We start from the raw sequence: 14,804 nt of genomic DNA, 5'->3' as shown, positions 1-14,804 counted from the left end.
CCATTTCCCAGTGCAGAGCCCCACCGGGATGCTTTCCTGAGGTGTCGGGCTGTGGTTTTAAATCCTCAAAAGCTCAAGTTGTAGAAGCGCAGAGACAAAAGGAGTGAAACCGTGAAGCAGGTTCATTACTGGATTTGCTGACTAAAGGCAGCAAGCTCGTAGGCAGCATCCACAGCAGTGCAGCGGCAGAGCAACGGCACCCCGGGCTCAAGATCCCCTTGTACTCCCCTAGCCACGGCAGGAATTTGCCCAGCAACCCTGGCCATGTTTTTGCTTTAGGAGACAAAGAGGTATTTAGCTATTTGACCAAGTCGGAACACCCTACATATCCCTCTACAAAGCAGCTTTTAATGCTTCTCTCCCTCGACCCCCCGTGCTGCCCCGTGGTGTTTTCAGTCCTTGCTCAGTGCATGGCGTGTGCCAGCAAGGGCTGCGACCACAGCCGTCACCTTGGGGCCAAACCCTCCCCCCAGTGTGCCCGCTAATACCGACAGAGCCAGACTTTACAGCCTGGTAGGGAGGCAGAAGGGACGTGCGAGTGCAGAGCAGTAACTCTGGATTTCCACCCGCAGGTTTCCAAGACCTCCCTCAACTCTGTAATGACCTCATATCGATTTCCAGCCCTATGAAAACACGAAGGATGCCAACCCCATTTTTAGCAATTATGAAGTCTCTAATTTCATTCCAGGACATGGCATTTATATTTTCATTACACGCAACCTCCAGGGTCATTATAAATATGAGATTACAGTGTTGGTGCTTAACAGCTGCTTAATTCAACAGCATTTCAGAGTTAATAAATGCAATTCAATTTCTCAAAGCCAAGTGGTTTCCTGACTGGATAACACAGCCTGCTGCAGCCTACCAAACCCATACGCCACCGGTTTCTATAGGAATAGAGCTGGCATGTATGGGAGTGGTACATGAAATTACACAGTGGAAGTAATTTATTTTTCACTACTCACATGCTTTTCTTTTAATGTAGAGGAAGCCTCAAGTCCTCTCCATCTCAGAGATGCTCTGAAAGGGAGGAGGAACGTTTGACTTTATTGTCAGGGATTTATAACATGACACACTCTAAATATTTAGGAGGATTTCCCCAAAGAAGCGGTAGCCTTCAATTAGTCTTTAAAGCAAGACTAAGTATTTTTCTAAAAGAGGCGCCCGAGCTCAAATCACACGCAGGCATTACTGAGCGTGCTTTGGGGTGAGGGAAGGCACAAATCACCCTAACGCTCTGCAAAATTTTGCGGTAGAGGTGCAGCTGCCAATCTCACAGAGCTGCTCCTGCTGACAGGCAGAGGGTTCCCTTTCCCGTTACTTTTAGTGTTAATCCTTTCTTATTACTACTATTTTTGAGTCCAGGAAATTCAGGTGATGAGCCTGCAATGCACTGATTGATGGTACCGTGGTGTAGGGTATAGTGGTTTTAGGATAGGTTACAGGGCAAAGGGAACATACAGGCACCCAAGCACATACAGAAAACCCAAAGCATCTCCTCTCTCTGCCACCTCGTTTCCCAGAGGCATCTTGGAGCAAAGTCACATTGTTCATACATACAGTTAAGTCAAATTTAAGGCACTCTGAACAACTCCAAAGGTTTTAAGTTGCTACCTTTTCTCCCAACTCCGGGGGTCCCAGCAGCTGAAGAGAAGATACAAAGGCACTTGGAATTTCCTACTTTCCAGGACAGATCATAAATAGTGCCAATAACTGTTGTGCTTTTGAAGAAAGCATCATTTTCTGTAGAATATGCAAACACCATGCTATACAACACAGGCAGAAGATGCAAGGAATCAATATGATACTAATGTTTTACTGGCCTTATTTGCAATTCTCTCTAATCTCTTTCAATAATAGAGCTACCTAACCCCAAAGAAATCAAAGCAGCATAGCACAGCACTGCATGCAACCAGAAACAGGCACAGGAACCGACAGCAGACACCGGTGAGAGGAAAATCCATCCCTGTGGGATCTCCAGCCACCTTGCTAGCATGTTTCAGAGAGGCAGCACAGCTCCGAAAGCAGCAGCACCGGGCATCACCCAGCCCTTCTCGTGCCAGCCAGCATCCATGGGTACGCACACAGGGGCACGGGAGGGATGCTACTGGCACATCCCTGCACCACCTCCGTCAAGCTGTGCAGCAGAAGTGCCATCAATGTGAGCCCACCTCCTTGCAAACCTGCGTGGCTTTTAGCACAAATAACAGGGTTTGCCTGTTAACTCTCAGCTGCACGACCTTGACCTGGCTCCCGAGCCACAGTTCCACTTCATCCATCGTCACCAGCAATAATGAGTCTCCTTGTGAAATGCAGCCCTCAGGTAACCCCTTAAACACCAAAATAAGGCTGCAGCGCAGAGTGTGGTTCTAACCATCGCTACTCGCAGTTAGAGCCAGCAGAAGCGTGGCTTGTTCCCTCCTGTCTGAGCAGCCTCTGCAGGGAGCCACAGCCGAAAACCAGAAAAAGCCTAGTTTTACCTCTAATGGAAGTGGTTACCTTGGGATACTGCTGGATCTCAGGCTTGCTGAGTAAGACTGGGATAATTTTTAGGCAGCTGATACCCTGACCATCACTGCACATTGACTCTGCAGCCAGTTGCAAGGTTACTTGAAGCTTGAGCTTTATGAGAAAGGCTTTTCCTGCATAGGGAGAGAGCTCAGGGGCTCAGGCCAAGATCCGGACCCCGACCTCAGTACAGCCGGAGGGTTATGATGACAAGGAGAGGGTCTGTGTCATCCTCTCGTGGCCTGGACCACACTCAAATCTGCGAGTCAACAGCCTTGAGCTGCCAGGGAAAGCTCTCCAGTCAGGCAGGACACTCGCACAGCTTTAGGCCAGGGGCTCAGGCCCCCCCCCACTTGCAGAGGGGTGGTCACAAGGCAGGGAGGGTGCTCCAACGGGCAGCAGAAGTTGCTGCACTCTGACTTGATGCAGAAATGACCAACTCAACAAAGGCATGACAAAGCAGTACCAGCCTTAACTTTGCTCCCCCTGTTCTATTTTAGATGCCATCCAGGCATCTCGCACGGTATCTCTGTCTTCTGAAACAGAAAGATAGCCTCCCCAGGCCACTTCTGCATCCTCTTGGGGGCTGCAGCAGCAGACCGCAGCTAAACGCAGTGAGAAGGAGCTGGGACGGTACCGGGCGCTGAGCCCCTGAGCTCAGGGTGAGCTGCCTACAGAGACAGACACACCTCCACAACACAGCTCTGGGGAGGAGAGCACCAGAAAGCACCGCTCGGGACTCATCGTTCATAAAGCTCTCAACAATTTGCAAGGGAAGGAGCTTTAGCGACAAAGGAAGCTGTCTGATAGCATGTCCCAAGGCAGTGGCAGGGCTCATGAGCTAGCAGTAAAAATACCAACATGTGGCCATAAAACTCACCCTCACTGCCTGCTGCCTGGCCAAAGATGTTCTGCAACGGTGCGTGGCACGATTTACAGGAACAGAGGCGATGCGTCCCCTGTGAGCGTTAAGACCTGGTGCTGAGCAGAGGCACTCGGGGTTTGTCTGCTGCCTCAGTGTTCACGTTAGCAAGATCCTGGCACACGTATTAGCAAAGCTTTCCCCCTCCTTTTATCTTACCCTTTTAAAAAAAAAAGTATTTTCATTTTACAATACCTACTTCCTCAGAAGCATCAGCAGCCTCAAAATTCACGGCTCCACTGTGACTGCTGGGCTCTCTCAGTCGTCACTCGCAGTTTCAGTGCAGCCCTGGTTATGTGCGGGGCCGCAGAGCAGGAAGACGTAAACAGGGGAGGGGGTTGGTTGTTTTAGTGTTTTTCGGGTTTTTTTTAAAAAGTAGTGCAGAACGTGCTCAAAAAAGAAAATCGCAGGAGGAGGATGCAGCAAAAAACAAATACATCTACCACTCAACATCATGATTAGCTGTCACCGGTTAAGTGGCTTGCACAGAGGCAGATGTCCTGCTGTGACGAAGCCTACTGGAGATGAAGAAAAGCAGCCTGGAGTATCCCCAGCTCCTATTCCCTTTGCTTTCTGAAGTTGCAGCGTCCAAACCAAGAGAAGGAAGGGGCAGGAAAAGGGCAAAGGGACTGGAAAAACAAGAGCTGAAAGAAATCCTAACCAAGCAGGAATCAGTGCTCACTGGCAGCAAAATCCGCCTGGGGTTTCTGTGCGAGACTGCTCCCACCTCAGCCCGGGACCCGCAGCCTTGCCTGCAACCAGCACGGAGAGTGCTCCTTGTGTAACGGCACAGCCCTCTCCTCCCCGTGAAGAACCGCCAGCGAAAGAGTAGTAAATAGTTAATGACACGGTACAGATAAGACCGTTACGTGCAGCAGAGCTCAATGTATTATTCACCAGGTTTTGGAGGAGAAAACCGGCACAGGAGAAAGAAGGGAAAAGAAATCTACGCTTCCTCAGAGAGCACTTTGATTTCACGGAAGATCAGCTTTAGGATGGGGGTGCGCGGTTTCCCTTTTAAGCAACCTTAAACAGCACACTTGTTCCAGAGTACCCATCCGTGAGCCTCCCGAGCTTGCTGCTGCCGGCACACGGGTTACAAGCCTGCGCAAGTCCCTACCTGTTGCATGTGAAATGCCAGGCGCATCCAAGAAACCACAGCACGCTGCAGCCTGTGAAAATCATCAGGCAACACGAGCATTTCTAACCTGATTTTAAGTCAAGCATCCGCAAAACCCAGGACATCTGACCTCAGCTTAGAAATGCCTGCTTGAACGAGCGCTTCTGGCTGCCTCTCCCTGTGGCTCAGAAATAGGAAAAGAGAGACTCCTAAAGCAATCTTTTCGTAATTAATTTCTACTTTTGAAGCAAGTGGCAGAGGACGTCTCCCGGCGCCCGCACGCCTCGATAAATCTCACCTGCCAAGTAGGAAACCCCACGGCGAGCAGGCTGCGTGCAGCAGCAGCGCTGCCGGAGCCGTTCGCAGCCCGCGGCAGATGCTGGATCGCGCCCCAGCGCTCGGAGCGGCCCCTGACCGGCCCCGGCAGGCAGCCGGCGCTGCCGCAAGCCCCTTCCCCGCTCCCGGCCCCGCTCCCGCCGGGAAGGCGCAGGACCCCCCGCAACCGCCCCGGGGCTGCCCGGGGGGCTTCTCCCGGCACCAGCGCGCCTGCCGCGCCCGGCACCGGCGGGGGGCAGCGGCCGCCGGGTCCGGCACTTACCCAGCACGAAGCAGAGGAAGCGCCGCGGGAGCAGGGCCATGGCCGCCGCCACGCCGCGCCCCCAGCCCGGCCGCCCCACGGCACGGAGCGGCCCGGCGGGCCGGATCCTCCCCCGCGCCCCGCTGCGCTCCCGGGGCCGCCGGAGGCGGGTGCTCGGCGCGGGGGCGGGCCCACCGGCACACACCGCCCCGGCCCCGGCCCCGGCCCCGGCCCCGGCCGCACCTGCCCCGGCCCCGGCCGCCCCGCCCCGCGCGGCTGCCGGCTCCTCGCCCCGGGGCCGGCGGGCAGCGGGAGCGGGGCCGCACGCACCCCGCAGCCTCCTCCCGCCGCAGCCACTTGGCTCCAGCCTGAGGCTAAGGATCCCGCCTGCCGTCTTTCTACAGAGGATGGGAAAACAAGTGTTTTGTGGGTGTATTTGTTTGGGGTTTTTTTAACCGAGAGCAAAATCATTGCGGAGCGAGCACAGCTCCACCTGCAGCTGGTCACCGAGTGTGGCCGATGCACGGGCGAGCGCCCGCTTGGGCTGCTCGGGAGCGGGACAGCCCCCCGGGAGCGGGACGGACAGCCCCCCGGGAGCAGGTGAGGGCTCCAGCTGCACGGTGGGCACTGCCCTGAAAGCTGGTCTCCCTGTGAAGGGGTGAGCTCACAAGGCACAAGAACACCCGAACGAACACCACAGGTGCCAACTTGACTCGTTTCACATCATACACGTTTCTGCCTTCCCAACAGAAACAGAACAGCTTGCATGCCAGAAAGCCAGCTCTATCCTAAACTATTAATAACACCCGCCTAATTACAGAGTCTGGGGAATGGAAACTGCAGTGTTTGCCACTAATAATGTGGTACAGCAAGGCCTGCCCCTGGTTTCATCTTGATACGAGGCCCCATGTGCAGCTTCAGGTCCAAGTTCGAGCACTGGCTGTCGGAGGCAAGGCTGGCGCTCAGAGAGCGTGACCTGCGGCAGTTCTGCTAAGAGGAGCGGGAACAGATGAGATCAGAAAACAGCACAACAGGGGCACAACTTTCTGAAGAAGGGATTTTAACCTTTATTCACAAGTAAGGCTGCTATTTTCAGCAGCAAATGCAGCCAGGATGTAGAACAAAGTACAACAAAAATACAAAGATGGACAACAACAATATACTGTCTTGTTGTGCAATATCGGAGCATAAGCCTGTCCACATCAATCAAGGATAATTCTCCTCACCCCCTGACCAGACATGTACACCTAAGCTGCCTTCCCTTTGTTTACCAGAAGAGGATTTAAAATCTAGACCTCTTCTGTATGGTAATGACACAGGCAAATGTGAAAGACTGGATACTTGCAGCTTTCCTCCTGCTCCCCCTGTATCAACCCAAACCAAAAGTCTTGGGGAATGTGTGCTTCCCACTATACCAGGCACTGGGACACAAAAAAATAAAAAAATAAATAAAAAAAGGATTCAGAAGCCCATCCTCTGCTTGCACCAACAGAAGTGGAATATGACAAAAGAAAATGCCATGCACTGAAAAAAAATAATAAATTCAAATCCAGGCTTCAACCTGAAGGAACCACTGGCTGCATCGCTGCTCTGCAGCATGCAACACAATTCTGAGTCAAAAATGGACATGAGAGAACTCTGCTGCAGCATGGATTGTGTAACCGTGTCCACCAGCGCTGCCAGCTCTGAAGCCTGGTTTTCTAAAATGAAGCCCTTGCTGCCTCCCTGGTATTCAAGGGATACATGAAATTTCTACAGACTATTCAGAATCAGATTATCTGGAAAAACAGAAGCTTGCTGGCTGTTTATGAACATCTTAGCGGTTACCGCCATGCCTAAAATCAAGTGGCACGCAAGAACCAACGGTTGTGTACCTCAGCCTAGAAAACCCTGCCCGTATTACAGAAGTCTTGCTTGGCTGAAGCGTGATCTTTCTACCTTAGAGAAAACCACTGACATGCTTGAACCAACTATGAGGAACAACAAAACTGGGAAAAATCATATAATACCTACCTAAACAGAAGAACATCTCAAACTGACCTTCAGGTTATATTCTTTTGGATAAGACTGCCTATCATACAGCGACACTACCTGAGTTTTCATTAAGATCCACAGAAATAATTCCAACAAGAAATACAGTACGATCCCGGAACAAGCAGAATTTTCAAAAGTCTTCCAAAAGGAGATGATCAATTCCTCAAAATTTAGGAAGCCATCTACTTAAAAACAAACACATACACACAAAAAAGCAGTAGGTAAGTTTTACGTGTACATGCTCAAGCTGAAACAAAAGGAACGTCAGCAGTTTTAGTACCCCAGAAAACCACTCCAGAAGCTGTAACAATTTTGTTCTGTACTGCAGAAGTACACAGAAGACTGAGGTTTCCTATCTTCAAGAACCACATGAAAGAAATTACTACAATAAAACAAAACACATAAACTTTGTGGGGAAAAAAAAAGGATCACCAGATATGATTTGCTGATTAATTCAATTAATTCAAAATTAAGTTATCAAATCCTCATTTAGGAGTACATAGGGTCTATGCATTTCTGTACGTTTCTCAAAGCCCGGTTAGTTATGCTTTGGTAAGACCCATCTCCGCTGGCCTGTTTTTAAGTTGTTACTATGCAGATTATTAATTTCACAGAAAGCTTCCAAGCATGGACATTTGGTACTAATAAAATCTAAGGAAACAGCCGTTTTTAATGCTGCACTGAATAACTTTTATAGCATCACAATTCCCGTTAACTGCTGCCTACCGTTAGGCTTAGAAAAGAGAAAAAGGTTAAGCACACTGTTTGTATGACAACTGCTCACTAATGAGAATAAAAGGACTTCAGTCCAAAATCTAACTTCTCATTTCTAATGAATTTACTCCTTCAAAACTAACAAATATACAAGATCTATAAACGTTCAGACGTCCAACTCCAGGCTAAGTCAGCCAAAGAAAAAAGCAAGATTATATCGTGCTGTACTTCAAAGCTGAATTTAAGTCGTTATACATTAAATACTATGTAATACAGTTTGATGTAAAAGGGTTATCTGTACAACTGTGGACATTTCATCAGCTTGCAAGAACACAAGGCTCCAAGGTGGTATTTCTCCTTGGACACTTACCCTTCAGGGAAGTCTAAAGCTATGCACATACCAGCAGGAGCACAGATAAGCTTTTAGCAGAATCATCTTTTCTTAAATATATCACGTACTTATTTCTTACTATGGAAAGATGAGAATTCTTTTTCCCCATTACTTAGTAGCGACTTGGCTATTTCACAGCTCCCTTATGATGAAAGTAAAAATTTTTATAGGTCATCATCTCTTTAGCAAAGCAACAGAAAAAAAAATACTATCATAGGAACAGTTAGAACTGTAAAGCCCATGCACCATTGAAAAAAAATAAAAATCAATTGACAGGGAAAGCATAACATGTTTGAGGCTGCTAAAAACCTTACTAATTGAAACTACTTTTAAGTGTAAGGTTGTTTGTTTGGTTTTTTTTTTTTTAAAAATGAGTACACGTCCATATCTGCAGTCCTGAGGAAATCAGTCAGTAGATTAATACAAAGACTTTTCTTTATTAAATTGTATATTGACTCATAAAGGCATCTGTAAAAGCTCAGAGGGCAGTGAAATGCCAAACTACACTAATCCTTTCAAAAGGAACTCGGCCAAACATGCATATCGCTTGAGACTTGCTCGTGCTCTTCATTACAGTCTCACGCTGTATGTGAAGTCCCGTCCTATGTCTCCATGTATTTAATGCCATTACAGTCAAGTCTTTCTGAAGGACTTTCCTGGTCACTGATGTTCCTTCCCAGAGCAGGACTGAGACGGATGACCTATAAGCATCTATTTGTATATTTCATGTACCCATGGAAGCTTTTCTAGCCCAGGCTTCTGCTTTGCCTTTCTGGGCAGAATCACTCTGCTTCTATGACAGTCCGAGTACGTAACGCACAGCAGTTCTGTCCAGGGTAAGGCTGTGTTACGGTTTACTCGTGCAAGACGGTAACATCTGCCTTGGCATCTGACCGGGGGAGTTTAGTCTGATAACCAACACTCAATGGGTGGGAAAGACACCTGGATAGGTAAAACTATCGGCACAAATACTACTCATCTTGGAAGAGGTGGCTTCAGTTAAAGCCAAACTGACTTCTGGACAACCTTGAAACTGAAGCTCTGAGAGCAAAATCAGAGCATTAAGAATTTGGTGCAGTTTTGGGAAGAAACACTACAGAAGAATAAATACCATACAGATTGTTTGTGGGCAAAAGCAAAGCTGGAGCATTGCTTTGCTAAGAACATACTAAGAACAGTGCGGGAAACAGAGTAGTCACACTGCTAACAGCAAAGCAAGCAGAATACCAGGCTTAGCAGGAGATCGAAATAAACACCAACTCAAGGAAGTCTCCTACAGGAGAATATATATATATTCACACCCCTGGAATTCTGGGCTGTGGTTTTAGCATTTTTAGCATGTTCAGTTTGTTGCAGTGTCCAGTGCCGTGTCACCACACAAGATGTCCTTTAACGCAAAAAACCTAAAAGACATACAGCCCTGCTCTGTTAGACTTCTAGTCCAGAACTGCATTTCATGCATCAAATAAAAATCATCAATTTTTAAACCAAAAATGAGCCTATGCTGGGATTTCTCTATGACATGGTACGCAAGGACTGGCCATTAGATGTCACCGTTGTACAGAAGATGCAAGACATTGTCTCCACTAAGTTAATGAGTCCAGCAGTGCATGGCCAGCAAGCCAGTCTGTTTACAGATGTTCCACAAAACAGCGAACAATCCTTAGAAACCATTGTTTAAGTGGATCTGTTCAGAGCTTTATACCAAGTTACTTACTAATCTAGTCAGGCTATACAGCTACACACTTTCAAGTAGTTTTAGTTCAACACATTTCTGTAGGCTAGAATACTCACTTATTTACATTGTTTTTCCCACCCACAAGTGGGTGTCGATTTCCTTAGAATGACAGAGGTCCTTTCCACAATAGAACTGATGGACAAGCCACTTAGGATACCTTTGTTGTTCTTCCTCACCTCCAGCAGAGCACTCACGATTTTGGCTCTGTATAAGTAAAAGAAGTAACTGTCTACATCACATTTTGTGCAACACATTTAGCACTTAGTTACTATGGATATTGGATCCATTACAAATCAGGGCAGAAATTAAAACCAAATACTCTCACCTACTAGCCTCTGGATGAATTTCTTGAAGCCTCCTCAATAATTTGGTAAAGCTGCTCGAGTTCACTGCATCAGGAGAAATGAAATCATTGTATGAATTGGTGGAGAAAGGAGCAGATGTTTTCTGCAGGAATTTTTCTCCAGTATCCTAGAATCGCAACAAAATAAGCAAAAAGTGAATGGGTTAAGTATTGTACAATGAATACAACACATCTTTGCCACACTGTTGTTACAGAAACAGAAAAAATGACAAATACAGATTTAGATCAGTAAGTTATTCTAATACAACCAGTCATATTATCCAATCTGTAAATCACAAATAAAATGACTATATGCATTTATGTGTAACTGACATTTCTGCTACTTTAAATTAGATCAATTTGCATTTTCCAGAGGACTAGCATGCTTAAAGTTAAATCCCCAGTAGTACTGTATCTATCATTTGAGAAAGCAACACCAGCAATCCAGCAGTCACCAACTTTGCCTTATCCTCCAACAACCAATATAAGGAAATATAAAGTACTGTATTTACACATAGATGTTTTAGATTTATATTGAAAAACCCAAGAGTTTCCCCTCCAGTATCCCAAAATCCTCCTTGTGTAAAATCACCAGATGTCATATATATATATAAAAAAAAAAAAAAAGTGTTATAAGTGAAAGCTCAAAAGAGAAGAAAAGCAAGATGAAAAACGTCTAGTGCAAATGGCCAGGTTCCCAACTGGCTTAGGATTAAGAAAAAACAGATGTGAGTACCACAATTCGATACAGGGGTAAATGAATAGTGCTCTCACCCTTCTGCAGCATGCCAGAAATTTATTACCGACGCGTAATGTGTTTTCATATCCTAACATCACTCTACATGTATTAAATCTAACGTACTATGGGACAAGAAGCTGTATTGCTTTTAACATGCCACATAAAGGAGCCTCAGTAATATTTACCTTTTTATTAACTCCAAGCAAATAATGCGCCAAAATTTCAGGAGATGATTTCACAGCAGGGCACTTTGTTTCTGAAGGTACTTGTGCAGAGCAAAAAACTTTTGAAGAAGTCATGGGAAGGAGATGCATATTCTCAGAAGCAGAGGTGGTGTCAATTGCCTTCACAGAATTGGAGGCTGAAGTGAGTGTTTTATCTTGACTGTTTCTTTGACCGTTATCAACAGGTTGAATTTCCTGCCAAAGCTTATTTGTGAGTACTTGGGAAACTGAATATTTAGTCTGTGATGAAGTATTTACAAGTTCAACGCTTACTGGTTTTCCTTTTATTTTTTTCTGGTTCATTTCCTCTACAGCTAACTTTGCTTTATTAGTGTCTTTAAGGGAAAGAAATGCGTATCTAAGGCATAAAATAAAAAAAAAAAAAAAAAGAAACTAATTAAAGCACATTAAATTATTATCAGTAAGAACACATGACAGTTCTCATCTTTTCAATATTAACTGTATCTCCATTAAACTCAACAGAAAATTTCAAGACTCCTTACCTTCTCATAAGATGAGAAGCTGTCTGGAACGACAAGTTTTTGTCAGCCTATCTGTATCTACATTAATTACTGAAACAAATTCATGAACAACTCCCTCCTATCTCCTATGATTCACTTCAACAGATAAGAAGTCTGAAACAAGTAAAACTTGTATTAATATACCTGCAGTTACCAGAATCCACAGAGATAAGAGTGTCAGAAATCCCGTACTTCTGGAAATGTGATCTTAAATCACCCTACAAAATAGAAGCACATTTGGTTGCAAATGTAGAGTATGAAAGGATTCAGAAAGGAGGCAAGACATTACCACTGTTATGTAGATAAGAACAGGCATACCTCTGACACCGAGGAACAAAGGCCACCAACACGAATAAAAGAATACTCATTTCCACTCTCCATTGTCTTCGCGGCTAATAATAAATGTAAGAAAGTAAAGCATTACTAACTATTATTGTTCCAGTTCAAGCTAACATCATCTCTGTCGGTTTTGGAAAGCGTAGATAGAAAACCTTTTAGAAATCTAAAAGAATAAAGGCTATCTTCTCCAGAAAATGGGCATCCTGAGAAGTGGAACAGTTTAGTTTGTGAAATCTCTTCTCTGTGAGTATTTCCTGAGGTTGAAGAGGCAGAAAAGATACAACCAGAGAAATCACTGGTATGAACTAACAGGTACCAGTGCTAAAGCATGGGCAGTGTACGGTGAGTCCCCACCACGGAGCACACAAGCTCTCCGCTTGCAACACACTGGGACTTCAAACCATGCCTGTCTCTGGGACCCAAGTCCCCAAACGCAGACCACTCCCAGCTAACTCTTAAGAAGGAAGTATGGGGAAGGAAGCAGAAAGAGGAGGAGAAGAAAGAAAGATTTCCAGCTACACAACTGGCTGGACATTTACTAAATTGAGTTTAACCACTGTAGGTAAAGTTTTCAAGGAAAAACGTGGATGAAAATAGCTGAACATCCGTACAAGGATTCACTGCAAGTCAACGAAAAAGTAAGTCTGAAATCCAGCTAGCATTTTTTCCAAGTTTATTTATGCTTGTAGAAGGAACAGAAAATACTCAAATAATACATAAAAATCATTATTTGGTATAGCAGCTTAAAGCACACAACCTTACCTCTTAAATCAATCATATCTTGTTCTCCTTTTTGCTTTTTCTTTTCTTCAGCTGTTACTGAAGAATCTGCTATTGTCACGTCCTCTTTAGCATCAAACCAATATTCATTCCCTTCTTCTTTTTTGATAGAGTCTTGACAGTTGAAAAAAATTTCAGTGTGTTAAAATTCAGAGTGTGGTATGTCATACGAATGAATATAAAATATTTGTGTTTAAGAGGATTCCACCTACCTCTGTGACTTGGTACTACATTACACAGAGGTGACACATACTACTCTTCACTTGTGATTTAAGTGGCAAAGTTTTTTTTTCAAATTAACATAGAGCTGATAAAACATTAAGCATTCCACCACAGAAAGGACAGTTGAGTATCTGTATATGTTTTACACAGGGTTTGGTTTTTTCCCCAACAACGCAGCTAACAAAAAATAGTGTTTATACTAGAAGTCGACCGCTTACCACGTTCCGTGTCCTGACCTTTACGTTTCTCAAATGTCTTGGATGAAGAAGAGTGACTCGGCTGACCAGCAGCAGTTGAACATACAGTCTGTGGACAGTCCTACAACGATGTTTCAGTTATGTCATGGCACTTGCATTTGATTATGTGTTATTTTTATATGTTTCAGAATATTAATTGATTGAACAGGTGAATTTTAAAAAGTTAACCTACTGATCATCTTCAAGAACCCTCCAAGTTATTTTATTTGAAAGGACAATAAAAATTCTAGTCACGTGAGCTGCATTTGCAATTACTGGCAGAGAATCCCAGCTTCAGCCCTGAAGACTGTGATTGTATTTGCATATACCTAAAAGGAGACTATGCTTCACCACGTTAATGTCTCTGAAACTCAGTAACAAAGAAGTCCCTACCATGTCAACAGAGATCATCTTTTCTTGCAGTTTTGGTGCTTCGAAGACAGCTTTTCTTTCTGAAACAGAACTAAAACAGATCCAAAAATTCCATAGAAAATATGGCACAGCAATTTTAAATTCTACAATGATACCAAGTAATGTGAAGTATTAAATACTTCCAAAAGCTCACAGTAAAATACACGTGCTTAATAAATCTTAGCTTAAAATGAGAACCAAAGGTTTTTGAAACCTGTGTTTTATAAAAGCATTGGTTGCAATCTGAAATATAAAGCTATGTTCTAGGCGTATATTAGGCTCTTTTTCCTTTATAACTAGATGGCTTTCTGTGTGATGTGTCTATGCACGTCTTTACAATTTGATATCTCAGTGAAATTTTTGATTAATTTTACTAATGCTTAACAAGAAAGTTGAGAAAGATCTCTAGCTGTTTACCTGACACAGTAAAAACTTACTGCCAAATCTGGTTTAATCTCCACTTACACAAAGTAACAGGATGTGGATCTTGAACATGCAATACCATGTGCGTGCCCGAAATATGAAGTTATCTTCCCCATCCAGAACAGCTTCTTATATGCCTAATATTATCTTTGTTGGCAACAGAGTCTTTTTTTTTTTTTAAGATAGACAGCATTAAGATTAGAGACAATGATCTTAATAGTGAAATTAGGGACCTGGGAAAATTACATGTAAATTGAAAACATTTTCTATAAAGACAGTAAAAATACAACTCCATAGTTTGCATACTACAACGCTACAGAGTAAAAATTTCTTTAAAATCCCTGTACCTAAAGTGCTATGCTAGTCTTTCAGCTAAATAGGTTGAAACAACAAGATACATCCTGAAATAAAGAAATTCTAAGCTTAACACCTTTTAAACTCACTTCTCATGTATTTTGAAGTTTAATAAATATCACAGATGAGAACTACTTACTCATAGCAAAGATCCTTTCCGATCAACTGTCAAAAAAGAAAAGGTTTGTCTTAATTTTCTGAAGGAAAC

General features: G+C 44.4%; 1 protein-coding gene across 1 annotated transcript in view; it reads right to left on the bottom strand.

The window, feature by feature from the left end:
• The window catches only part of LOC102053746 (RNA-binding protein 44), a 44,260-nt gene that overhangs the window by 23,208 nt on the left and 6,248 nt on the right, over positions 1 to 14,804 (bottom strand). Inside the window, exons 5-14 of the mRNA XM_055718339.1 lie at positions 14,736 to 14,761; positions 13,802 to 13,871; positions 13,391 to 13,490; positions 12,933 to 13,064; positions 12,150 to 12,223; positions 11,976 to 12,049; positions 11,272 to 11,668; positions 10,330 to 10,475; positions 10,064 to 10,208; positions 5,149 to 5,353 (exon numbers count right to left, since the gene is read on the bottom strand). Of these exons, the coding sequence (XP_055574314.1) occupies positions 5,149 to 5,353; positions 10,064 to 10,208; positions 10,330 to 10,475; positions 11,272 to 11,668; positions 11,976 to 12,049; positions 12,150 to 12,223; positions 12,933 to 13,064; positions 13,391 to 13,490; positions 13,802 to 13,871; positions 14,736 to 14,761 (1,369 nt within the window). The remainder of the gene's footprint in view (positions 1 to 5,148; positions 5,354 to 10,063; positions 10,209 to 10,329; positions 10,476 to 11,271; positions 11,669 to 11,975; positions 12,050 to 12,149; positions 12,224 to 12,932; positions 13,065 to 13,390; positions 13,491 to 13,801; positions 13,872 to 14,735; positions 14,762 to 14,804) is intronic.

Source organism: Falco cherrug, chromosome 8 (assembly GCF_023634085.1).
Source record: "Falco cherrug isolate bFalChe1 chromosome 8, bFalChe1.pri, whole genome shotgun sequence".
Classification (NCBI taxonomy): Eukaryota; Metazoa; Chordata; class Aves; order Falconiformes; family Falconidae; genus Falco; species Falco cherrug.
Note: the sequence above shows the minus strand (reverse complement) of the source record. Positions and strands in the feature narration are given on the sequence as shown.